General features: G+C 29.2%; 1 protein-coding gene across 1 annotated transcript in view; it reads left to right on the top strand.

The window, feature by feature from the left end:
- Positions 1 to 24,164, top strand: part of LOC142319758 (uncharacterized) — a 29,990-nt gene extending 5,826 nt beyond the window's left edge. The window contains exons 4-9 of the mRNA XM_075357393.1: positions 485 to 580; positions 7,247 to 7,398; positions 11,689 to 11,832; positions 16,396 to 16,622; positions 19,509 to 19,656; positions 23,624 to 24,164. Coding sequence (XP_075213508.1) covers positions 485 to 580; positions 7,247 to 7,398; positions 11,689 to 11,832; positions 16,396 to 16,622; positions 19,509 to 19,656; positions 23,624 to 24,056 — 1,200 coding nt within the window. The 3' untranslated portion in view covers positions 24,057 to 24,164. The remainder of the gene's footprint in view (positions 1 to 484; positions 581 to 7,246; positions 7,399 to 11,688; positions 11,833 to 16,395; positions 16,623 to 19,508; positions 19,657 to 23,623) is intronic.
- Positions 24,165 to 24,409: the final 245 nt, after the last annotated feature.

The following is a 24,409-nucleotide window of genomic DNA, read 5'->3' as shown; positions in this document are numbered from 1 at the left end:
TGTTTTTTTCCCAAGAAGATAATGCAGTACAGATTGGTGGGATACAGGAATATTGGAAGACTCAAGAAGAGATGGGAAGAAAATGACTTTAAATTCGTAACAGGTTGAAAGGCCCAAGTAAGACTTGAAGTAGATGATGATGATCATTAACGTAAATATCTTCCTTAAGTTTTTTCTACTCTATAACATTTGAATCTGTGTTATATTTCTGCTAGGTATGTAAAGTTACATATCATATATAAAGTTATTTCATAGAAATGTAAAGTTACATATGAATGTTACCATATATTTTTTTTTTGTTCAAAATATATCTTTAACAAATCAGAATTTTGAATACTATATATAAAGTTATAAAATATATGTTTGTTTGGTTTATTATTTTTGTCTTAATTGTATTGCCATTTATAGTATCGCAGTATTGTGCATTTCATATTTTTATTATTATCAAATGGGTGAATAATAAGACAGTTTTTTTAAAATTCAGTTATTGATCCGTGAAGAATGGGAAAGAGAACAAAAGAAAATAAAGGAAGAATTAGAGAAGAAGGAAAAAGAAAAAGAAGAGAAAAGGAAAAGACAGGTACTTGTACTTATTTGTTTTTATTATATGTAATGAATTGTAAATCAATTATAAAAAGCCAGCAATGAATTCCATAACTCTCACAGCTACACCGGTCAAGTTATGCAATTCATTTTTAAAAAAAAACTTTTCTTGCATAATTCAGTCATTTTAATCTACTTGTAGGCTCATGCATCAAGGGGCTTTTTTAAATTATTAAATATTGACTAAAATTGATTTTAAATAAAGTAAAATCATAATTTAAAAAAATTACTTTTTCATTAAAAAAAAATATATATATAATTTACTCCTCCTGGAGGGGTATTAGGTTATTTTTGTGACTTTATTGTTTAACAAAATATGTTTTGACTATTAAAAATGTAAATTGCTTAAAGAATTTGTTTTTTTATTTGGGGGTTCCCATATTCAAATATAGATGCAAAAAACTCCCAAACTCAGTTTCCGTAGTAAGATATATCTAAAAAAAGAAAAAATATATAACCATCATTTTTTGAAGAGTGGCGTATTAAATAAAAATTTTTGATAATTTGCAATCTTAATAAATAATAAACTTCAGCTTTTGTAAGAAAATTTGTTTTGGCTGAATGCCCTAGTAAAAGTTAAAAATTTTATTTCAGCCAAGACATGCCTCAACTTTTTTGAAATTTTTGCAAAAATTTAATACATTTTTTCACCCTGAAGATAGAGTACCTGCCTACCAAGTTTAAAGAAAATTGGCAGAGTTGTAAGAACAAATACAGTCCAACATACATAGGCACATCCATACACACAAACATCCATATAAAAAAATAGTTTTTTTTGACATGGGAGCATTAGAATAAAAACCTTTTCTTGCAGATTACTTACAGTTATTTAAATCTATTTTTTTAAAAATGTTTCCTTAAGGCATAAAACTTAAAAGATCATTTTTTTTAGATTTATTTTATCGATCTCAATGCATTCCTGTTATAGCTGTCGCTGCTGCTGCAGCATATAAAGCTGTAGCTGAGAAAATAAAAATGAAATCTCTATTTATGTAGATATATTAATTTATGTGTATGTATGAGGCTTGGCTGATAAATTTTGCACATATATACATAGCATGGGAATGAAAAGAGATATTGGAATGAAATAACAAAAATGAATAAAAGTACAATATCTTAGCTGCAAAATGCGGTAGTGTTTTTCAATATAATCACCTTTTACACTGATACAATTTTCCCATCGTATGACAAGTTTTTGCATTTTGTCACTGAAAAATTCAGGTGGTCTTTCTCGGATCCAAGTGGCCACAGCTTCCTTCACTTCATTGTCAGTGGTGTAATGATTACCTTTGATCCCTTTTGAGATGAGGGAAGAAGTGGAAGTAACACGGAGCCAAATCTAGCAAGTATGACGGAACCAGAATAGGTTCAAACTTCAGCTTGCGGAGAGCCAATTTCAGAGAGTTTGCTTGGTACCCGCTGTGCACAGATTCTACGGTAACCCAATCGCTTGATAATATGGCCTACTTGTTCTTTAGATATGCCTAACTGAATAGCAATGCATCGCTGGATTATTCGCCGGTCACTTTCAAGCAAATCGTCCACCTCCTTTTGATGTTTCTTGTCAAGTCAGAGAAACTGGTTGCCCTCTGCGATGTGTGTTCTCAATTGTCGCTTTACCAGCTTCACATTCAAAAAATTTCAACGCCCACCTATTCACAGTAATCATGTCAACAATTTCACTACCGTAAATCGCTTTTAAACAATAAAAAATATTCATAGGATTCACATTTTCTGCTGTTAAAAATTTTATCACTGTACACAGATTTAACCGTGTTGATATATTGACTATACTCAACTCCACTTTAACTGCTACTGAAAACAAACCGGTAAATGGATTTCAACATATTATTGCAGGTTTGTAAAGGGGAATTTTAGCTATCATGTGCTGCCACTCCCAACTCTATAGTACCTTTTGTCTCTGTGTAGCAGACTAGTGTGCAAAATTTATCAGCCGAGCCTTGTAGTTTATATAGATGTATTTTAAAGTAGATATTAAGCCATTTTTTTTTTTTTTTACGTGCTGAAAAAAGAATGAATATGTATGGGTTGATACTGGTAAAAATTAACAGGGGATATAAACTAATTAATAAATTGTATTTATTAGAGAGAGCAGGTGATTTTAGTCACAGGATAAATTAGTTTTGATGTGAATGTAAAATGTAAAGTCAAATAAATTGGTAGGAGTTTTGCATTAATATGAAAACATTTAGCTGTTCTTACTATGCACTTATCAAATTCATTGAATGAGGTTATTACTTTTTCTCCATTACATCTTTTCAGAATCAGAAACTCTTCTTCACCAACATTCATATATTTTTTTAACCTTTATTCAGACTTCTGCAAGCAGCTTCAGTCCTTTCAATGTGTATGTATGTATGTATCCTGGTGCTACAGCAGGCATGGGCTTTGGCCTCCTCCACAATTTGTCTCCAATCTTTCTCGTCTCTTATGCATTCCTCCATCATTTCACTCCCATCACTGTCAGATACCTTGTAATATTCTTGGCCTGCCTCCTGTTCTAGTCCTGTCTATTTCTCCATGCATTATTATTCTTCGTTGCAGTCTCTGTTCTATCATTCTTTCCATATGATCTGACCAACCAATTTTTCATGACTTTATTGCCCTTGCACTATTTCCTCATTTCTTCTTATCCTCCATGTTCTTTCTTCAAAAATGGATCCATATATTCTCATTATTTTCCGTTCCAACACCTTGAAAGCCATCTCTCCCATGTTTAAGGTTCATGCTTCGCATCCATAGGTTACAATTGGTCGAATTAATGTTTTCTAGCTTTTCATTTTGGTACTTCATATAATATTTTAGATCTTATTAACTTAGAATAGGTGAAGTACGTGCAGTTGTCAAGCATAGTTATTTTAATTTTCATGGGCACTTTATTGTCATCCATTCCCAGGAATATGAAATTTCTGACATTTTTGAAGGTACATACCTTAGCAAATTTTCATTTCATTTATGTCCTGCTCCTGTACTGTTCATCTTCAGATATTTGATTTTCCCTTCATTTATTTCCAGTCCAACCTTTTTTGTCTTTCTCTAGTTGTATAAATAACTCCTTTAAGGCCCCTATGTTTCTCGCTACCAGAACAGTGTCATCCAAATACACCTTTACTTGTGCCATTCTGTTTATGATACTTCCTCTCATACCAATGTTTTCCACTGCCTTTTGAAGAGCCAGGATAAAGAGTGTAGCTGAGGTCACATCCTCCTGCCTGACTCCCTTTGCTATGTTAAACTTCCTACTTTCATTGCTAAGAACCACACCTACGCTATTGGACATAGTCATTCTCACCAGCTTTACCAACTTTTGGGGATTACCGTAACATTCTAGAGCATTTAATACTTTAATTTAACCCACCAAAGTGCTTAATTTATTTGTCAGGACTCCAGAGAAGACTTTGTAGGACAAAGTCATCCAACAAAATAATCTCACAGTAATTTCTGCAAGTCAATTTGTCATCTTTCTTATGTATAGGGTACACCAACCTTACCTCTATTCTCTTGGTATCTTCTTTTGGCAGCTCCAAATCATCAGAATTAGTCAACCTTACCGCAATTGGAAGTATTCCACATTTCCACTGTCACTTAATTCTTAGTAGCTGTCTTCCTGTTTTTCAATCTCTTCACCACCTCATTAACCCTTTTGAAGGCAGGCTGTAGCACTTTTTCTTCAGTTGTCTGGTACTCTGATGACCAATCTTCTACTTTCTGGGTATTTTCATTCTGGGAGCATAGCTCTTCAAAGTTGACCCATCTTTCCGTTACTTTCCTTTCTTCTTCTATTATGTTTCCCTCCTTGTCCTTATATTTCCTGACTAGTCCGACACCCAGTATTAATTACTCTAATGGCTTCGTAGAAACTTCTTGAATTGTTTGCTCTATTGAGCTCTTCTATGCTATCTAGCTTACTTTTCATGTACTCTCTCCTTTTCCTTCTTATTGCTTTATTAAGTGCTCCAGCTTCATTATATTTTTCTTTACTCTCTCTTGTTTTCCTCTTGATCATTGTCATTCTAAGCAGATTTTTTTTTACACCATCTCTACATTTTCCTATGAACCATTCCCCATTCTTTCCCACTCTTCTCTCTCCATTGGTTTCCTCTGCTGCTTCCAACACTGCCAGTTTCGTCTTGTCCTACATCCTGTCACTTCACCTTGTTATCTCTCTATTCATCTCTGGGTTTTTTTGAGTTTTCTTTTCAGGGCATTCTGATACTTTTCCCTCCTTCCTTGTTCATCAGTTTCTTATGTCCCACCTCAGTCTTCTTCATGCTGGTTCTCTATCAGTCATTGACATCTTTTGTAAAATTGTAGTTCTAACCATAAAATGATTAGTCACAGTTGAGGCTTTCTGCTCTTCTAATATTTTCTATGGAGCTTGAATATATTTTGGATACCTGTGGTCAGTTTAATTAACTGTATTTCCTATCCTGGTATTTTCCAGGTAACCAGGTGGATTATTTTATGTTCGAACATTGTGTTGGCAAATAACAGTGCTTGCTTCTCTGCCAGCTCTGCAAGCATTCTTCCATTCTCATTGCTTTCTTCATGGAGTGTGTGCTTTCCTGCTACTTCTGTTAGGAAAGGCTATTTTTGCATTAAAATTTCCCTACAACAGTAGCATATCATATTTTGGGGCTTCATTGCACACCGTGGTCAGATTTTCATGGAAGATTCCTTTTTCCTCTTCTTCTTTTGGTACCTAGGATAAATCTTAGTTATATTCTTGAAACTCCCTGTAATTTGTATTTTACTCATTCGCTTTCAATCTGGCTTAAAAGCCAACAGACATCTTCTTACCTTTTCATTTACCATGAAACCTGTTCCATACCTGCCAGATCTTTCTTCATTTCCACTGTAATACAGGCTACAATCTTTTTTATCCAGCCTACCCGTTCCTTTCCATCTAACCTCTTGTAATGCTAATACACCAACATTGTATTTTTTTTTATTTCATCACCTATCTTCATCATTTTCTCTGCTTTTCAGAATTTTTTGCACATAGTGTGATGCAATATTTAAAGATGTTTCCATTTCCGATCTCATTTGTTTTTGACATATCCATTTTCGTTATCCGTTATTCCAGTCCTGATTCGAGGCTCATCGTTTGGTTTTGTAGCAGTTTTATTTTTTAAGGTGGAGTTGCTGACATCATGTTAAACTCCCAGTCTGAAGTACCAGTGGATTTTCTCTCAGATAGACTGCTTCTTCTGTAGCTTACAGAGCTCTAACTAGCCTGGATTTTATTCAGGTTATCTTCCTATGCTCATCCACCCCTTCCACTGTTGGGATGTCTTCCTCTTCGCCTTCAGGGTTGTTGGCTATTTTCATTGGTTTTTGTCCACTCTGGATGTTTTATTTCCCCAGTACCCTCCAACCAAAGTTGGCGGTACTATCACTATCAAAATAGATAGTGGTGCCATCTACTGCAGCTTTTAAAATACTGTCATCCTCATATTCTGTCTGAGGGTTGATCATATTAAATTTATTTTTATGTATACAGTTTCTTTCTAAAATGTCTAATCCCTCACTATTTATATATTATATTTTTTTAATTTCCAGTATTTTTAAATTTGCTCTAATATCAGATATTGTTTTTTTTATTCTTAATCAGATTTTCAGATATATTAGAGAAACCCGATTTACTTTTTTATAATTTCTAAAATGTTCCAAGAATCTAGCCTTAAATGATGTAGTGGTATTTCGTATATAAATATCTGTTATTAGGACAAATTTAAAAATACTAAAAATACTGGAAATTAAAAAATAAAATATGAACACAAATAGTAAGAGATTAGAAATTTTAGGAAGATACTAATTATGTATATATATATATATATATATAAATAGTATAATATATATAAACATAAAAATGGTCATAGAATGTTATGGAATGCGACTTCATGTGGAGATTATCAAAATCAAATGAATTTGGTGATTTTATAAAATCAAATGAATCTGATGATTTTATAAAATAAGTTGAAACTACATGATTACTTGACATCCTGTACCACATTGTTCAACTAAAAATAAAACACCAATGTTTGTTTAGTTCAAATAACAAGGAAATTGTGAAATATTTACGCAAGAAGATAATTTACTGTGAGATCTAAAAAAATTTCAAATTCGAGCTATTTTTCAATATAAAACAATAAGAACAAAATCCAACACTCAGAATATATCATTTAATGATGTTTTGTCAAAATAAGACATACTGTGATATTTCCGATTCATCAGATCTAAATTTAGTATAGATGAAACAGGGAATAGTAAATGGAGTGGAGAAGTGTAATTAATATCTTACACTATAATATTTGTTTCAGGAAAATTATGTAATTATGTAACTGAAATGTGCTTAACAACAAAATTATAAATAAAAAAAATTATTGGTTTGACAGAAATGCCTATTATCACAGATAGTATTTTCAATGAAAGTAAGAATTCTGAAAATGATAATGAAACTATGAAAAAAAATTATTTCTGAATATTTCCCTTCTTGAAGAGTTAGACAATATTTGTTGTTGGGAATAACTACTATTGTTCTTGAATTAATATAATATGGTTTGGTTTTATTTTTATTGTAATTTTTTATTTTTACTATTATTATTTTGTTTATATTTAGGAAGAATTGTTGGCACAGATTGATGCATTTATATCAGGGAAAGCTGATCTGCCTGCATCTACAATTATAAATACTGAGACACAACCAGGACATCCTGAATGCCCATTTTTCTCCAAGACTGGTGCCTGCAGATTTAGAGATAATTGTTCGAGGTAAAATAATTTTTGCCCTGTCCTGATAAACCTTAGACTATGGAGGTAATCTAGATTCAGAAGATAAAATGGCTTTGGTCTCTGTTGAAGGTTTATTCTAATTCATAAATGCTGACATATGTTATTTGGGCAACATTGTTTTACCTAATTGTGGTATTGAATTACAGCAATTGCTGATATAAGATATGCCATTTATCATAGTTCCTTATATCTTGATCCTGGTATAGTGATAAATTGAATCTCTTACAAGCTGATAGTTCCCTGATACCTGGATTGTCACTGGAAGTAACATGCTGGAAATTTAAAGGTATAAGTTATGAATAAAATGCGAATCGCTGAAGCCATTTTAATATAAACTAGTCTCCATTTGACAAGAATTCAAGAACAGTTGGCAAGAACTCTAGATGTATTTTCACTTCATGCTGTAGGCATTTTTTCAGTGACCAATGTCTATAGCAGCCAATTCTTAAAGAACACAAAAGAAACTAATCTTTCTCAAACTTAACACTTACAAGTTTTCTTATCTGTGTCTGTTCCTATTGTTCTGATAAAACTCTACACATTTCCAATTCATCTGTGTCCTCAATTATACCACTCCACTGTACTGAACATACCCCTTTTGAGTTGTCCACTTAAATTGAATTGTGCTCGTTTCTGTCAAATTGTCTCAAAATTTATCTAGGTGAAACTTCCTTCTGATTGTGAAGCCCCATTAAGGATTTTGTGATACTCCCGAGACTCTTAATGTATGTGCCTTAATGTTGCATTACAATTTTTAGTAATTTGGATATTTTAGGAGTTAGACTTTTACAACTCAAGAACTTTTAATAACCATACGCTTGTGCATGTCATATCAACATGTACTCATTTTCCTCTTGGTTTATTTCAGTTACTTGATAACTTTAATGTAAATAGTTTCACTTTACACTGGGCTATTATGTTTTTATCTTTTAAGAATTTAAAATAATATAATAACACTGCAAAGGTAAGTTTCAGTTCTTCATTGTTGAGGTTATATAAATGTGTTATTTTTTTAAGCAGTGCTTGATTTATATAAATTTTATGTGTACTAATGCTTATCAGAGATGATTAAAATTAAGATTGGGTAAGGTTGGTTGTTAATTGGTTATAATAAGTCAATCATTAATTTCCCACTACTATTGTGAAATTATAAAGTGAATGGTGTATTTGTAATATGAACATTTAGTGCTGGATTTCTCCTTTTTTGTTTTCTCGGTAAAAACAAATATATATAGATTTTATTTCAGTTTTAGAGTTACTGCAGATCCGTTTAAAAAATTGAAATATATTTAATTCTTTTATGCACTAACCTCTGAAAGGAAATTGTGTTTGATTGCAATTGTACAAGTATACATTAGAGGTCATGAGAATGATGCATATTGGTAACTGGTGACGGTAATGACATTCGCACCAAATTACTTTAAGAGAATGTTGTTATCAGTCTACTTAGCTTTATATTTTGTAATCACTTATGTCTGCTTATTTGAATACTAATCATGTGTATGTGGAATCATTAAAAAATGTATTGTTTAGTCTATTAATTTCAATAAAAATTTTGATTCTGGTATCTAGTTTTAGTATTTGCCCAGTAATTTTATCAGCATTAAAAATGCTCCATGTGTGGATAATCACTTGATAACTTTAAATTCTAAAAATAAATAGTTGCTATTGTTTACAAAAGTAATTTTAAATGTTTGTATTTTCAGAAATATATATAATATTTCTAAAATCAAGTTTCAAAACTGGACTTTGAATTTTTTCAAAACACATGAACTGTAATGGTTTGTAATTTTTTACTAGTATTTTTAACTACAAAAGTAAATTTATTGAATATTTCTAATAAATAATAAGAATTGTTGGGTGTACATTATAAAAATTATTACTTACAAAAGATTTTAAAAAAGCTGGCATGAAGTATTGCATGAATTTTAAGCATTTTAAGTAGCAATACTACTTTTAAAAGTAGTATTGTAAAATTGTCAACATTTGTAAAATATAAAACTCTACAAATTAATTGTAAAAAAATTCTATGGAATTGTAAAATAAAATAGCCCTAAATAGCCCTTGCACAATTTCGCAAAAGATTTTTTTATAAAAAAAAGCTATAATTAAAAGATTAAGTATTATAAACGTTGAGATTGAAAAAAATTAAAAAAAACTTTTTCAGATTTTTTTAAAATTTGGGAGTAGAAGTACAAAGAGCCAAATTTGAAGAAAATCAGTTTGGTCAATCCTGAAATAATGCCAAAAGCACTGTGACACACATACATACATATGTACACACATATGTATACATGCCAGGTTTTTTGATCTAGATGAACTAGTTGGGTCCTAAAATGTAAAAATTTGCAAAAAAACCCTGTACTCCATTTTTGACATGATCATCATATTTTCCCTTCACCAGGAAAGTAAAAGTCCTATTTGCCTTCTGCTTTGAATAATGTGCGAATAGTTATTACATATAATGTATGGTTATTAAATAGTAGAGCCTGCAACTAAAGAATAACTCATGAGGAGGAAAATAATTTAATTCTAAAGAGAATTACACTATGAAATTTATAGTATCCTCATCATTAGGTGCAGAAACTTTCAGTTTTAAAGAAATACAGTGAAACCTTTTAAAAGCATACAGTATTGGGGAACCTGATACTCTATGTTATTTGGAGTGGTTGTTTAAAGAAGATGTAGATAAAACAGTTTGTTATTGTTTTCTAGTTAATGAAGAACTTAGTTCTATGTTACCTTTATCACTTAATAATAAGAGATTTATACAGAAATGGGAGATTTATTTTTTATACAAAATGTGAAGTACAGTATGATCAAGAAGTCCCCATATTCTTAAAGAAATATAAGTTATGGACTTAGTACATGTTTGAACCTTTATATAAATATGTACTTAAAAACTTACCCAGTGGATTTGTGTGTGTACCATTGTGCTAATGTGGCAATGACACTTGGTATGATGGTGGCCACATTGTGTGTGCGCAGAGTTATGTGGCTTTACATCCTCTGTGACATGTTGCAATGCATCTTCGGAATTATACTTTGAAAGGCTTCCTCCATACTGTTTTGCAATTCTTCATATGTTGTGTATCAATGTGGAGATGAAGGAGAAGGCTTGGGACAAAAATTGATGAAGAAAGCGGTGGCATAAGGAATCTTTTGCCATGCAGAACACTAGATGATGGTGGTGAATCAGTACTGTGGGCTTCCTCTTACAAGCCCACCCAGGACCAAACCCTCAGCTGGTTATCTGAAAGTTCATTATAAAATATATAAGACATTGTAAAGGGAATTTTAATAAGCACTACTTTTAAAATTTTGACTTTAGATTATCTAATTTGTAACATTAATTTAATAAACATGGCCAATAAAACAAAACACTGTAGTATATAATTTATTTAGTTGTTATACTTTATAATGTATTATAGAGCTATCAACACCTAAATCATTACCACACATTTTACTCGTTTGCCTATACCAGTATATTGTTCCAAAGTTTCTTTTAGTCCCTGTTCCGGGGTAAGGATGTCACAGTTATGCTTTGTATCAGTCGTACTGGTAATCAAAAGTATTAAGGTAAACATTCAGAAATATTGTGACTTTTACAATAATAATATGACTTTAATAATAATGACTTTAACAAAGATAAGAAATAATAAAGTATAAGATGCATAACTGACTAAATAAATCACAGTCAAACAGTGTAATATTAAAGAAATAAAAAACCTAACGACTGTCATTCAAGAAACAGAAACATGTCACTGACTAGCGTCTGAGCACAAAATATAATCAAATAAGAAAAGTAAACTTTCTCAATAAATTAGCATTTTATGAAGTTCTGTAAAAGAAATTATAAAATAATCATCTGTTAAAAATTCTTGTTTTAATTGTTTTTTGAATGTGATTCAAGAGAGTTTCTGTCATAAAGCAATTCGATTTCTGTAACATTATTTTCTATACAAAATTATAACATTACAACATATTGAAATTTATGATTAGACTGCAATATAGCAACAAAATTAAAAAAACATTTATGAAGCCACAATTAGCTGGTTAGATCAATGGCTGGTTAAGAGGAAATTCACTGTAGTTACTACATAAAAAAATCATCCACTTGCAAAGAAATGATAATTATTTATAGTTTTTCCTACTTCACATTTAGTAAAATATTTTTTATTGTTTAATAGGGTATATTTTTTTATAGATTTATATTATTAAATTACTAATTACATAAGATTGTGTGTATAATTTTTTTTCTTTGTCTAGAAATCACATCAGACCTGGTATAAGCAGAGTTTTATTGTTTTCAAACTTCTATGAGCACTTTGGTATACAGTCTTCTTTGCAGCATGAATATGATACGGATGTAGGCCTTGAATATGATGATTCTGAAACATATTATGACTTTTTGTAAGTATATTCTTAATAGTCTTTGTTTTGATATGTAATTTAATTTAAAAAATGTTGATAGATTCCTTTTTTTCCATTCTAACCATGTATCGGTTATATAGAAAAACAAAATCTAGTAAATACATCGTGTGTTATAAATAAATAGTAGGGATTAAAAATTTGATTCGCTTCAGAATTTCTGTTTATTGATATAAATACAAGAATAAACTGGTGAAGTATTCTGGCAGTTGTTAATGTGATCTGTTAACGTGATTTATTACTACCAGTAATTTAAATTAATTGTATTTTTATTTGTGATCTTTCTCATTATATCTCCTTAAACATATATGATATCTGTTCAGAAAATAACTGAACATCTGTAATTATGCGCCACGAAGATATTTAGTGTTGCGCAGTTGGTAGTATTGTATTCTGTAACTTCCATCAACCACTGTGTTTTATTCATCAACTTCCTCTGTAACCACATATTCTTCGATTGTTAATATCTCATTTAGTTTTCATGTAATTGTTATATTTGAGTGCAACTTGTTTAAGTGTTAGTAGTGATTTTTGTAATGTGCGTTTTTGGGGATCAATGATATAACAAAAAATTTTGTGTGAAACTGGGGAAAACTTTCACAGGAATGTTTCAACTTTTAAAACAAGCTTATAGAGATGATGCTCTGGGTCATATGCAATGTTACAAATGGTTTTCTTGACCTAAAAGTGTTCGTCAATCAATTAAAGATGACCCTTGACCAGGAAGGCCTTTGACATCAACTGATGACACCTGCATTCAGAAAATCAACAATCTGGTGCATACAAATCATTGATTGACTTATAAAACTTGTAGAAGAGGTTAGCACTTCAATTGGATTATACCATGACATTTTGACTGAAAAAATTAAACATGCATTGAGTTGCAGCAAAGTTTTTTCCTCGTTTGATGACTAAACAGCAGAAAGAACATCGAGAGGACATTTTTCAGCAACTCCTTTAACAAGTTGATGACGATGAAACATTCATGCAAAGGCTCAGAATGGGAGATAAAAGCTGGGTTTACGACTACAACATCGGGAAAAGTTCAATCATCACAATGGATTGGCAAAGAAACTCCATGCCCCAAGAAAGCACATCAGTCTCAATCCAATTTCAAATTAATGCTTTCCATTTTTTTTTATTTTAATGAAATTCTGCATTTTGATTTGTTGTCTCAAGGTAAAACAGTAAACCATGTGTACTATCAAGGTGTTTTACAATGGTTATGTGAAAAAATTCACTAAAGAGACCAGAGTTGTGATGAGATAACTCATGGTTCCTTCACCATGACGATGCACACTCAGCTTTGTCAATTTGTCAGTTTTGTGCCAAAAATCAGATTACTTTTCATCCTCAGCCTCCCTACTCGCCAGACCTGGTTCCTTGCGATTTTTTATTATTTCTGAAATTAGAATCTGTGTTGAAAGGTGTTTTGAGACTATTGATAACATTAAAGCAAATTCATTACAAATCTTAAAGGCCATTTCAAATGAAACTATACAGGACTGCTTTGTGAAGTGGAAACACTGCTGAAAAAAGTGTGTGATTAGGAGAAGGGAGTACTTTGAAGGGGACAAGGATCAAACATCTGTAAAATTAATGAATAAAGCTGCTTCAATAAAATAAAGTTCAATTATTTTCTGAACAGACCTTGTATATGTGTGATTATATAGTGCTTAGAGGATAAAAAAAAATTATTAAAACATCTATTATAATGTTGTATTTACTGAGTAAATTTGTTTGTTAATTTAAATTATAGTTTTAAAATCTCATCTCTGGTATGGAATTAAAAATAATGGAATTTGAAAAGCTAATTGGTTGGATTTTACAATATTGAAGTTCCATATTTTTCTAATTTTAAAAAGCATATACCTATTTACAGATCAGTTCTTGATAGCCAGCAGGTGAATTCTTGGATAGGTTGTGTCCCTATTGGCAGAGCTGCCCAAACCAAATAAAGGTTGCAGCAAAGCAACAGTTCTCCCATCCTTAGCATATATTCAGTGGTTAACTGTAATCCATAAAATACTCAGGGAATGGATTAAGGGAAAATTCTCTGGCGATTGATATTGAGAAGGAACAATTTCCCCATGGAAGGATCATGACAGAAGACATCAAATTTATCCTGTCAACCACCAGCAGTTCCAAGAGATAGAGGTATCTTTACCCGGTATTACTGATCAATGAATCTGGATTGATCTGCTCAAAAATATACGCTCAACAAATTATATTGAATATAATAAAGAGGCACTCAAAACTAGATTCAAATTTCAGTAAGGAAAACTCTTATCCATTCCTGGATTAATGTAGATTGTGGAAGTATCCGACAACTGTAAACCATTCAGCCACAATTACAGTCACAAGTGATGAAATACATACATTCAGGGTTTTTGATTTATAGATTGTTTTAAAAAAGAATGCAACCTGCATTTTGGTACAGTGTATTTCACAACATTAGACTGAAGTCATAAAAACATTCAGGACATACGTACCATTAATTTCACAATAGATGATAAAGCTAATTTCATCAACCTTCATGCAAGTTCTTTCCTGTTTCATAACATTTGCAACCAATTCTCATAATTTTATTAACTCTCATTTTTTAAGTTAGTTCTAGTTTATCATATATGCAAGAATTTCTTTGAAAAACCTTTATTTTTAAATGTCCTGAAATGAATGATTTGGTAATGTAAGATCTTGGGCCACAATTCTTTTAAAATGCCCAATTGGTTTTTATAAAATAGTTATTATTGTCTAATTAGCAATACGATAGGATGCAACACTTGTTGACATAAATGTTCTCATTTTTTCTTTCTTAAAGAGCAATAAACTTAGTCCCAAAAAACTTCAAAAATAATCTTTTTAAAATGTTTGAGGAATTTCACTCCTCCATATTCAGCTTTTTTTGACTTTCCACTTAGCCTGCCAGGTAAAATCAAGTCATGTATCTAAACCTAATTCAGTATATCAATTCCATTTTGATTTATTAAAAATCACGACCAATTATGTATTGAACATTTTTCTAATGCACTGGTTTGTTAAATTCATGAACAGTATTGATGCAGTAACCTTGTTCTTTTAATGTTTCTGTAGCTTGGAAAATTTTGATTGTCCAGTATGTGAGAATAACTTTCTAATAGCTTTTCTAGGTGAGGAAATAAAATGCTCGTCACCTTTTCAAAAACATTTACAGGTAATGGTAATTTTTTGACTACATACAATCTCAATCCCAGTCTCATGTTATTGTTGATTTCTTTCAAACCGCAACTAGTAAATTTTCAACAAAAATCTATCTTTCACACATATGAACAACATATTCCAAAATCAGTTCCCTATAATAAAACAAGCCTTGAAAAACAACAATAAAATTACACATGAATTACTGAAATTGAATACTGAAATTACTGAAATTGAAATGAATACTGAAATTACACAAGCCGAATTACAACGTTATTTTGTGCAGATAACTTTAAGTGAAGTAATATCATTTGACATATAGGATGACATAAAATTTACCCTTGCATAAGGCGTCACCCTCTTTGAAACTGATGATAACTGTGGTTGATATTGTATATTATTGGTATTTTAGTATAAGACTTTTTTGTCACTCTAAATTATTTAAATGAAAATCTATTTCTGAATTTTCTTTTAGATTTATTGTAGTGTTCAGCTTAGAGAAGAGTTATTGAGAATATATTATATTAATATTATCCTTTATAAATCAGTTAATAATACCTTCAGTAATTTATAAAAACTTTCAAGTTAAATATGATGCCTGTTGTTGGCATTCTTGCTGGTTTCAATTGCTAAAATGCATTTTGAAACATATTTTCTTCATATAATTAAATATTTGTAACTTTTATCTACGTCATGCAATTTAACTAACTAATGAAATGCATTTTAGGCAATTAAAATCAGTTCTAATGTCTGTAGACTTCATATCATAATCTATGTAGATTCATACAAACTAAATAACTGAATAATTTATAGCTATTAAGATGTATGTTTTCTACATTTTTAAGTTTTTTTCTTTTTTGTTTTTGTTGATGTAGTTGTAGAATTATCTACCGACTGATGATGTGGGATCCTGTGAAAGTCACTATTGGCATTAGTTTTTTTTAGGTTTTTCTGTTACTGTATTTGGTGGTTAAGTTGTTGTTTTTGAGTTTAATTGATGCAGTGGTCAGTATGCTGATGAATTATTTGAATTTCAAGAATGCTATATATATATATATATATATATATATATATATATAAATAAAAAAGTAGAGAACTTTATAATAAAAAAATCTTAGTATGGCATAGATATTCTAATAAATTAAAAAGTAATTAATTTGACTTACACCCATGTTTAAAATAAAGTAAAATGTTTGGAAGAATGGGTGAAACATTTACCAGGTATAATAATTTCTAGTTATACTGATGCAGTTAAGTTCTTGTTCTAATTTAGAAGCTAAATTTGAATTAATATTATTGTTTGCTGTATAATATAATGTTTACGTTTTGTGTAATAATTTAATTTTTTGTTTTTGAATATTTTTCTAGGGAATTTTACAATGATATTCTTCCAGAATTTGAATCATGTGGCCCGATTAGACAACTTAAAGTATGTTGTAATCATGAACCTCATCTAAGAGGAAATGTTTATGTGGAATTTTTTAGCGAACGACATGCATTAAAGGCATATCAGTTATTTCAAGGTCGTTATTATGCTGGACGTCAACTTTCTGTATCATTTACTTACATTCCGTCTTGGAAAAATGCATTATGTGGTGAGTAAATGAAAATTAAAACTAGTTTTTTTATTGAATTTTTTAAATTTATTTTTCAAAGTATTTTATTTTTTTTATTTTGTATATTTGTGAATTATTTGATAAAATGAATCTATTTATTTCTTTTTTCTGTTTATAATTAAAAAAACAAATTAATAATTAATTTATATTGAGTAATTTTTATCTTAATAAAGTAGTTGCTATGCCATTTTTAGTGAATAAAGTTTGTTCTTTTTTATGTTTATAATATATCTTATATTGATGTGATCTGTATAATATATCCAAAAAATTGACAATGAAATTATAAACCGCATGGTAAGAGTCTCGCAGATATCATTTCTTCATCTCAAAAATAAAACATTTCTGTAATATAAATAAAACTGTTTTTAACAAAACAATACTGATTTCAAAAAAGGTAAGAGACTACTACATTTCTATTATCAAAATCTGTTATTAATTTAGAATTTTGGTACTTCCATATTAACACCACTACAGCTACAGCTTTATTTAAAAACAAAGTAATCAATCCGATTTCGGTGGAAAATGAACAGTCTCTTTATTAATTTTAATAAATGGTTATTTATATTTATTTATTTTATAAATATAATTTAACCAAACTTAACCTACGCTCGCTTCGCTTGTTAACCTTGACTAATTAACACTGTAATCTTTTGAGTATTTATTTAATAAATTCAGTAATTATTGCAATTATTTATTATTTAAATAATCAAAACACTCCTGTTAATTAGTCAAGGTTAGCGAGCGAAGCAAGCGTAGGTTAAGTTTGGTTAAATTATTATAAAATAAATAAATAACCATTTATTAAAATTAATAAAGAGACTGTTTTGAATCTGTTACACTATATCGCCCCATTTTCCTTCGAAATCTTATTGACTACTTTCTTTTTAAATAAAGCTGTTGCTGCGGTGGCATTAATACGTAAGTACCAAATTTTCTTTAAAAATAAATATATATTAAATATATATAATAGACAATAGAAATACAGTAATAGATAACAAACAATATTTAAGCGTTCCATATAATAAGCAAAAAAAAGAAAAAATTTGTTACAAAACTCTTACTGGCCCGATTTCATTTATTAAACAATGAATAATCATAAGAATTGTATTATTTCTGTTAAAGTATTATTTATTAATGAATGAAATCGGGCCAGTAAGAGTTTTATAACAAATTTTTTATTTTTTTCTTATATGGAACGCTTAAACATTGTTTATTATCTGTAATTGTATATCTATTGTCTATTAGATATATTTTATATCTATTGTCTATTAGATATATTTAACATGTATATTTTTTTTTAAAAGAAAATTCTAAATTAATAACAGATTTTGATAATAGAAATGCATTGTCTTACCTTTTTTGATATCAGTTTGTTAAAAAGAGTTGTATTTATATTACAGAAATTTTTGTTTTTTGAGCGGAAGAAATGATATCTGTGAGATTCTTACCGTACGGTTTGCAATTTCATTATAATTTTTTTGGATATCACTGCGTTTTGTTAAGATTACTTTTTATATTTTTATGAATTACGGATTGCTATCATTTGGATTTATTATTTAAATTTATTACCTTAGAACAAACAAATTGAATTTTATGGCCAATTTTTTTTATGATAGTCAAATTTTTCACTTCATACCATATTTTTCTTTTTTTAATAAAAGTAGTATAATATTTCGACCTTTACGAATTGGAAATCCATGATGTAATATTCCACTTATTACTTTGTAAGTCTAACCCTCGTGTAATTCGACTTTATTAATCGAATTTATTTCTATTTTATTTTTTCCTTTTTCAATAAAACTAGTTTAATCTCTTGTAAACTAATACTTTTATTTTTGTTTAAAGAAGTTATGGGAATTAAAATAATTGTTTCATCTTCAGTACTTTCATTTACATAACAGCATTTACTATTAAAACAAGTTGTAGTATATTTTTTTTTAAATTTTATTATTTCAAATACATTTTCAAGTTTTTGTATGCTACCTATTACTATCAAGTACTGCTATCTAGCGGTGTGATTCGTAAAGGTACATTAAAAAAATCAATAAAATGGCATAGTGGACTCCCGCGTTTCATCAAAGGAAATAATAAACATTGTCTAACAAAATTCTAGGTATTTTTTGAAAGTATTCTTTATTACTAATCTAATTGAACTGAAATATAATGTTTTCACGCTTATTTATTTTTCCACATTTTCATTTCACTGTTAGGTTAGGTCATGTTTAGAACTGTAAACATAGTTTGTTAACTTCATCATCTCTTACCGATGAAATTATAATGAACTTCATGATTAAAATGTACCAGTCAGAATAAAAAAATTTTTATTCAATTTATGAGAATGGTTAAATACTATGAACAATTAATTTCAAACTAAATTCAGTAAAACATCAATTATGCAAACTAATGATCAAATCTAGTCTGCAATGTTAAAATTCAGCAATTCAAATTACAATATAGTTTGCAAACTGTAATATCTTTGCAAAAGGAAAAGAACATTAAAAATATTGTAATATTTCATTTTTGAAATCATTATAAAATAGTGTAAATAGTAAAATGTATAAACATCCAGTTTATAGATTAAACAAATCTTACATGATGTTAAAAATTACCTAATATTTTTATAACATTTAACAACATCTTTTCTTTGCAGTTAAATCTTTCATTCCATTTGACAGCGTAGCTATTTAACTTGAATCCAAGTATTAGAACACCAAAATAAATATTATGATGTAATACACATAAATATGTAAATATAAACAATTATTTCACACTATAGTCCAAATTACATAATATTATATTGTTTCATATGTTATGTGGATTTATGTTGTATATTATGATTATGAAATATTTGAATTTTTTTTATAGGTTTGTTTCATAAGCAGCGATGTCCTAAGGGACGGACTTGTAACTTTTTGCACGTCTTCAAAAATCCTCATAATGCCTTTAGAGATGCAGATTTTGATAGGTCTCCAAGGCATTTAAGAGATAGCCCATCAAATAGAAAACGATTAAGGTATATTTGTACTACTTTACGTAAATCAGTTATTTATTTACAGTCTGATGTGTTCTTGTTTAAATATCATTTTTTAAAAAAAGAATAGTATATAAATAACTTTGAATGTATTTCTATGTATAATATTTCTTTCTAGAAGCATGTTTGTGATTGTGTATTCAATAAATAAATCATATAATTTACTGGAATCGATTCCAGTCAGTAGAGTTATATGTTCATAACAAATTTTAGGATTATAATAGTGATAATTTAAGTTTTTTAATAATTGATTGATGTAATTATAAAATTGTGTGCCAACTGACGATGATGATGCGGGTTCCCGCAAAATTCAATTACTGGAGTTAGTTTTTTATTTTTACTTATCTGTTACTGTGTTTGGTGAAGTTTTTTTTCAGTTAATATTGAATTTAATTAGCACAGTGGACGATATGTTGATGAATTATTTGAATTTTCAAATATATATACATGATGTTTATATATATACATCGGGTGGGCCATACCAATCTCAGCTGTCTGACACATTATCTTCTGATATATATATGTCAGAAGATGGTATGTTTATCAAGCATGCGTATTAGTTGAAGGTCATTGACTCACTCATAAGCCTTCAGCTTTCCCCTCCTGTAGTGTTTGTACATCATTGTGTATTCAATTGGGCTCAGCGTGTTATTGTGAAGGAATATTTTTGTACAAATTCAAAAAATTTGGTTTGTGAAAGGTTTCAAGGGACTTATCCTAGAACTAAAGTCTTGCAAAATCAAAAATTTAAGATATAGTGAAAAAGTGGCAAACAACTGGCTCTGTGTTACTAATGCAAAGAGAGTGAAACAATCAACTGTTCGAACTCCGGAAGTTGTCATATAGCGAATCATATTTGAAGGAGTCCTCACTCAAGTCCAAGAAAATATTTGAGTCAAGCCCAAGAAAAAGGAGTTTCTTAGACATTGTGTTGACGTATACTTCACAGTTTACAATTGAAAGCCTATTGTGTGAGTGTTGTGTATGAATTAAAATAACAAGAGTAAATGTGTAAATTAGTGCCAGTGGCTCTTACAGAATATTAGTAAAGAATTCCTTGATCCTTTTCTCTCTATTTCAACACATAAAGCACGGTTCCATTTATCAGGCTACATTAATTCTGACTATGCAGCACTAGACTACACAGAAACCAAATGAAACCAACCAGAAACCACTCCATGATTTAAAAATTATTGTTTGGTGTTCAGTTTCTGTAAGTCGGATCATTTGACCTATATTCTTTGAGGAGACTGTTAATACCAAAGACTTTACAAAGAATTTATGCATAACTTGACACCAGAAGAATATTCTTATGGATACGTCCAACAAGATGGAGTGACTTGTCACACTTCTGATTAGTTTCTCACTCGAATCCACCAAGATTTCACGAAGGATAGAGCAATCGGTAAGGACTTGTAGCCACCTTGATTGCCAGACTTATTGGCATGTGATTACCTCTGGGTCTATCTGAAAAGGATAGTCTACAAAAACTATCCATGGACGTTGGAAGAGTTGGAAGAAAACATACATCAAGAGATTGCCAGGATTCCAGGAAGTTTTTCTGAACATGATTCACTGTGATGAACTTTCTATAATGGCTGGTGGTGAGCATTTGAACAGACACTTTAAAATTGTATTGCAACAATGTAAACATTCCTTTATTCAAAAACACTGTAATTGCAAATCAGTAAATGTAAGTAATTTAATATTATTTTTTGCTTTTCATTTTTAAAGTTCAGAAAAGCAAATTTAATTTTTATTTTTTAGAAAAGCAAAAAATAATATAATATATATATATATATACATACACACACACATACATACACATACGTTAATAAGAAAAGTCAAAGTAGATAAAAAAAATAATTGTGTCAGATATTGGTTAAAACAGATCTGGCATATAAATAAAATATATTAGAGATAAAGAAAACAAATTATTTGAAAGATTTGTAAAGCAACATACTTAAGGCTGATAGAAAATAATATACTAGCAAACAGAAAAAGATGTAAAGTATATATAAAGTTGGGATATTTGATGCAAAAGAGGGTTTTGTTTGTAGACAAACTTTAATATTTTGTCTGTTTATTTAAATGTAGAGTTGCTATTATAGTAACATTGAGCTGCATGATTGTTAGACAAATTGTTAACAAACTGGAAAAATTATCAGATGTTTTCATTTCTTTGATATATTAAATTATATCAATTATATTCTGTATTTTTTCATTTTTATATTTGTTTTGTATTAATTTTTATACATACAATGTTCTTTGTTATCTGTACTGTTCACATCTCATTTTGGTAGAAATATTTTGTGTGCTTCAGCCACTTAATTTACAATGTAAAAACATAAGTATAAAACAATTAAATATGTTAAATAAAATTATTTTTATTATATTTTATTTATTTTTAAATAAAATATATTTAATAAGGTTAAAATAAAGTTTATTTAAAAACAGTTTTTTTAACCTTTGCATGACAAGCAATATTGAATGCGAGTGTAGGATTATAATGCTTTGCATCTTATTGATACTTCTGCTAACCTTGTATGAATTCTAGTAATCTCCATTCTCAAACACGAAGAATTTCTTATAATAAACATAATTTTCTATATATATAAAATCCTTCTACTTATTTTGTAATCTAATAATACTGTACTCTAGTGTACACTACTGTGGCTACCACACTCATACATTTTTTAATATATAGATCTGTTCTAATGTCCTCATTGAGATCTTTTTAATGATATATCATAAGTGGTACTTATTGTTTACTTATTGGTACTTTCATTGGTTCCAGAGTTATAGCCAAATAAATTTTTAATTATTGAAAAAATTTGGATCTTAGGCGAAGTCACATCAGTTTGAATCAGACAGACTTCATCTCTTTTTTTTTTTTTTTAATTTAATATATTTGGTTTATTAATAATTATTAACTTCTCATTGTAAAAAAAATGTATGATGAATAATAATTCAATAATAAAAAAAAATGAAAAAATATCAGAAGTTTTTAATGAAATAAAATTTCACGTACTTTTCATTTTAAAAATATCTGTAAATGTAATTTAAAAGGTGTACAAAGATGTCATGTGTTGTTTACATGAGATTTTTCTGTTACTATATTGTATTTACTGTTTGTTATTTTTTACATTACCTGATCAGTTAAATTCTGATTGCCTTAAGTGTAATATCTAACATTTAGTTCTTTGCTTTTCAAGGTTTAAACATAAACACTGCATTTATTTAAATTATTCTAAGTGTAGTGATGCTAATACCAAATACATTGAAACTGCATTTAGTTTAACCTTGCATTCTATTCCTTACTTTCTTTTCTTTTTTTTTTATGAATTATTCACCACATAAGCTCATAGCTTGTAATAGGAATTTAATATGGGAAATTTTGTACTGCATAAGATACTATTTTATATTGGTATTTGAACCCAGGATCTTCTGCATGATAGGCTGAGATGCTACAAATCTACCGCAGAGAGTGGCTTGTAATAATTCATTATTAGCGTTTGTTATTGTTATTTTTTTTTTTTTATTTGTCTTTGTTTAGAAATTCTGACTATAAAGTGCTACCCTTTAAACTGAATGGTTACTTTATATGTACCTTATCTCCAGCAGTAGTTTTTATTAACATATTATCTCTGTTGGTAATGTAGCATGTTACCTAGAAGTAATTTGATATTTATAAATGTGAAATGTAAAGATTGAGATTATTTTTGTTTTTAAACATAGTATTAATTGAACTTTAATAGAAATTTGTTAAAAATTTCTAAAGAAAAAAACATTAAAATATTTTAATTAAATATTGTTAGAATTATTTTAAATAGTCGTATATACACTGAAAAGTTATTTCTGAATAACAAAGCAGTTTAAGATTAATAGCATGTGTTATTTGTAACATTTATTTTTAAAAAAGGGTAATGCATTTATTTTTTTTATACAGGAGTCCTGATAATTGGAGATGGTCAGAATCACCTGAGAGAAATGATAGTGAACGGTCAGAAAAGAAGCAGTCAAAAAGCAGTTCAGAGAATAAAAGTAAAAGAAGACATAGAGAAAGAAGTCGTGAAAGAAATATTTCAGCCGAAAATAAAAGAGATTCAGCTTCACGGAAAAGAAGAAGACGAAAAAGTAAAACTAGAGCTGATACAGAGTCATCTCATAGGTTACATCGACATGATGATATCGATAAGAGAAGGAGGTCTAAACATTCAGACGTTACCGTTAGATCAAAATCAGATAACTATTGTGAGAAAATGCGAGAAAGTAAAAGTAGTAGGAGAAAAGAATCTGAAAATAGTAAAAATTGTTCGACCACTCCTCCTTCTTTTCATAAAAAGTCAGAAAAAGAAGAAAGAACACCAGAAAGTGGTTAGCTATTGTTGTGATAGATTTTTCCCCTTCAGAATCTATTTTGTGTTTGAAGTATTAAAAATTTATCTTTATTAATAGAATGTATAATATGTAAATAAATGACTTTTTAATGAAAATATAAATGATTTTTTTTACTTTTTAAAACTTCTGATGTTGTTTAATATTGAGATGAATTCTTTAATAATTAAATGACTTATTTACTTTGGCATTTAATAATAAATATAATTCAAATAGTTAATAGAAACACTTCAGATTAAATAGATATACTTTTATGTGAAAAAATATACTTGAGTATGTTTTTATTTCCTCTTATGAAGTAAAGGAAGTATTGTAATCATGAAAAATTTCGGTTTTC

Source organism: Lycorma delicatula, chromosome 2, assembly GCF_047948215.1.
Source record: "Lycorma delicatula isolate Av1 chromosome 2, ASM4794821v1, whole genome shotgun sequence".
In the NCBI taxonomy this organism is placed as follows: Eukaryota; Metazoa; Arthropoda; class Insecta; order Hemiptera; family Fulgoridae; genus Lycorma; species Lycorma delicatula.
This window is presented reverse-complemented; position numbering and strand designations above follow the sequence as displayed.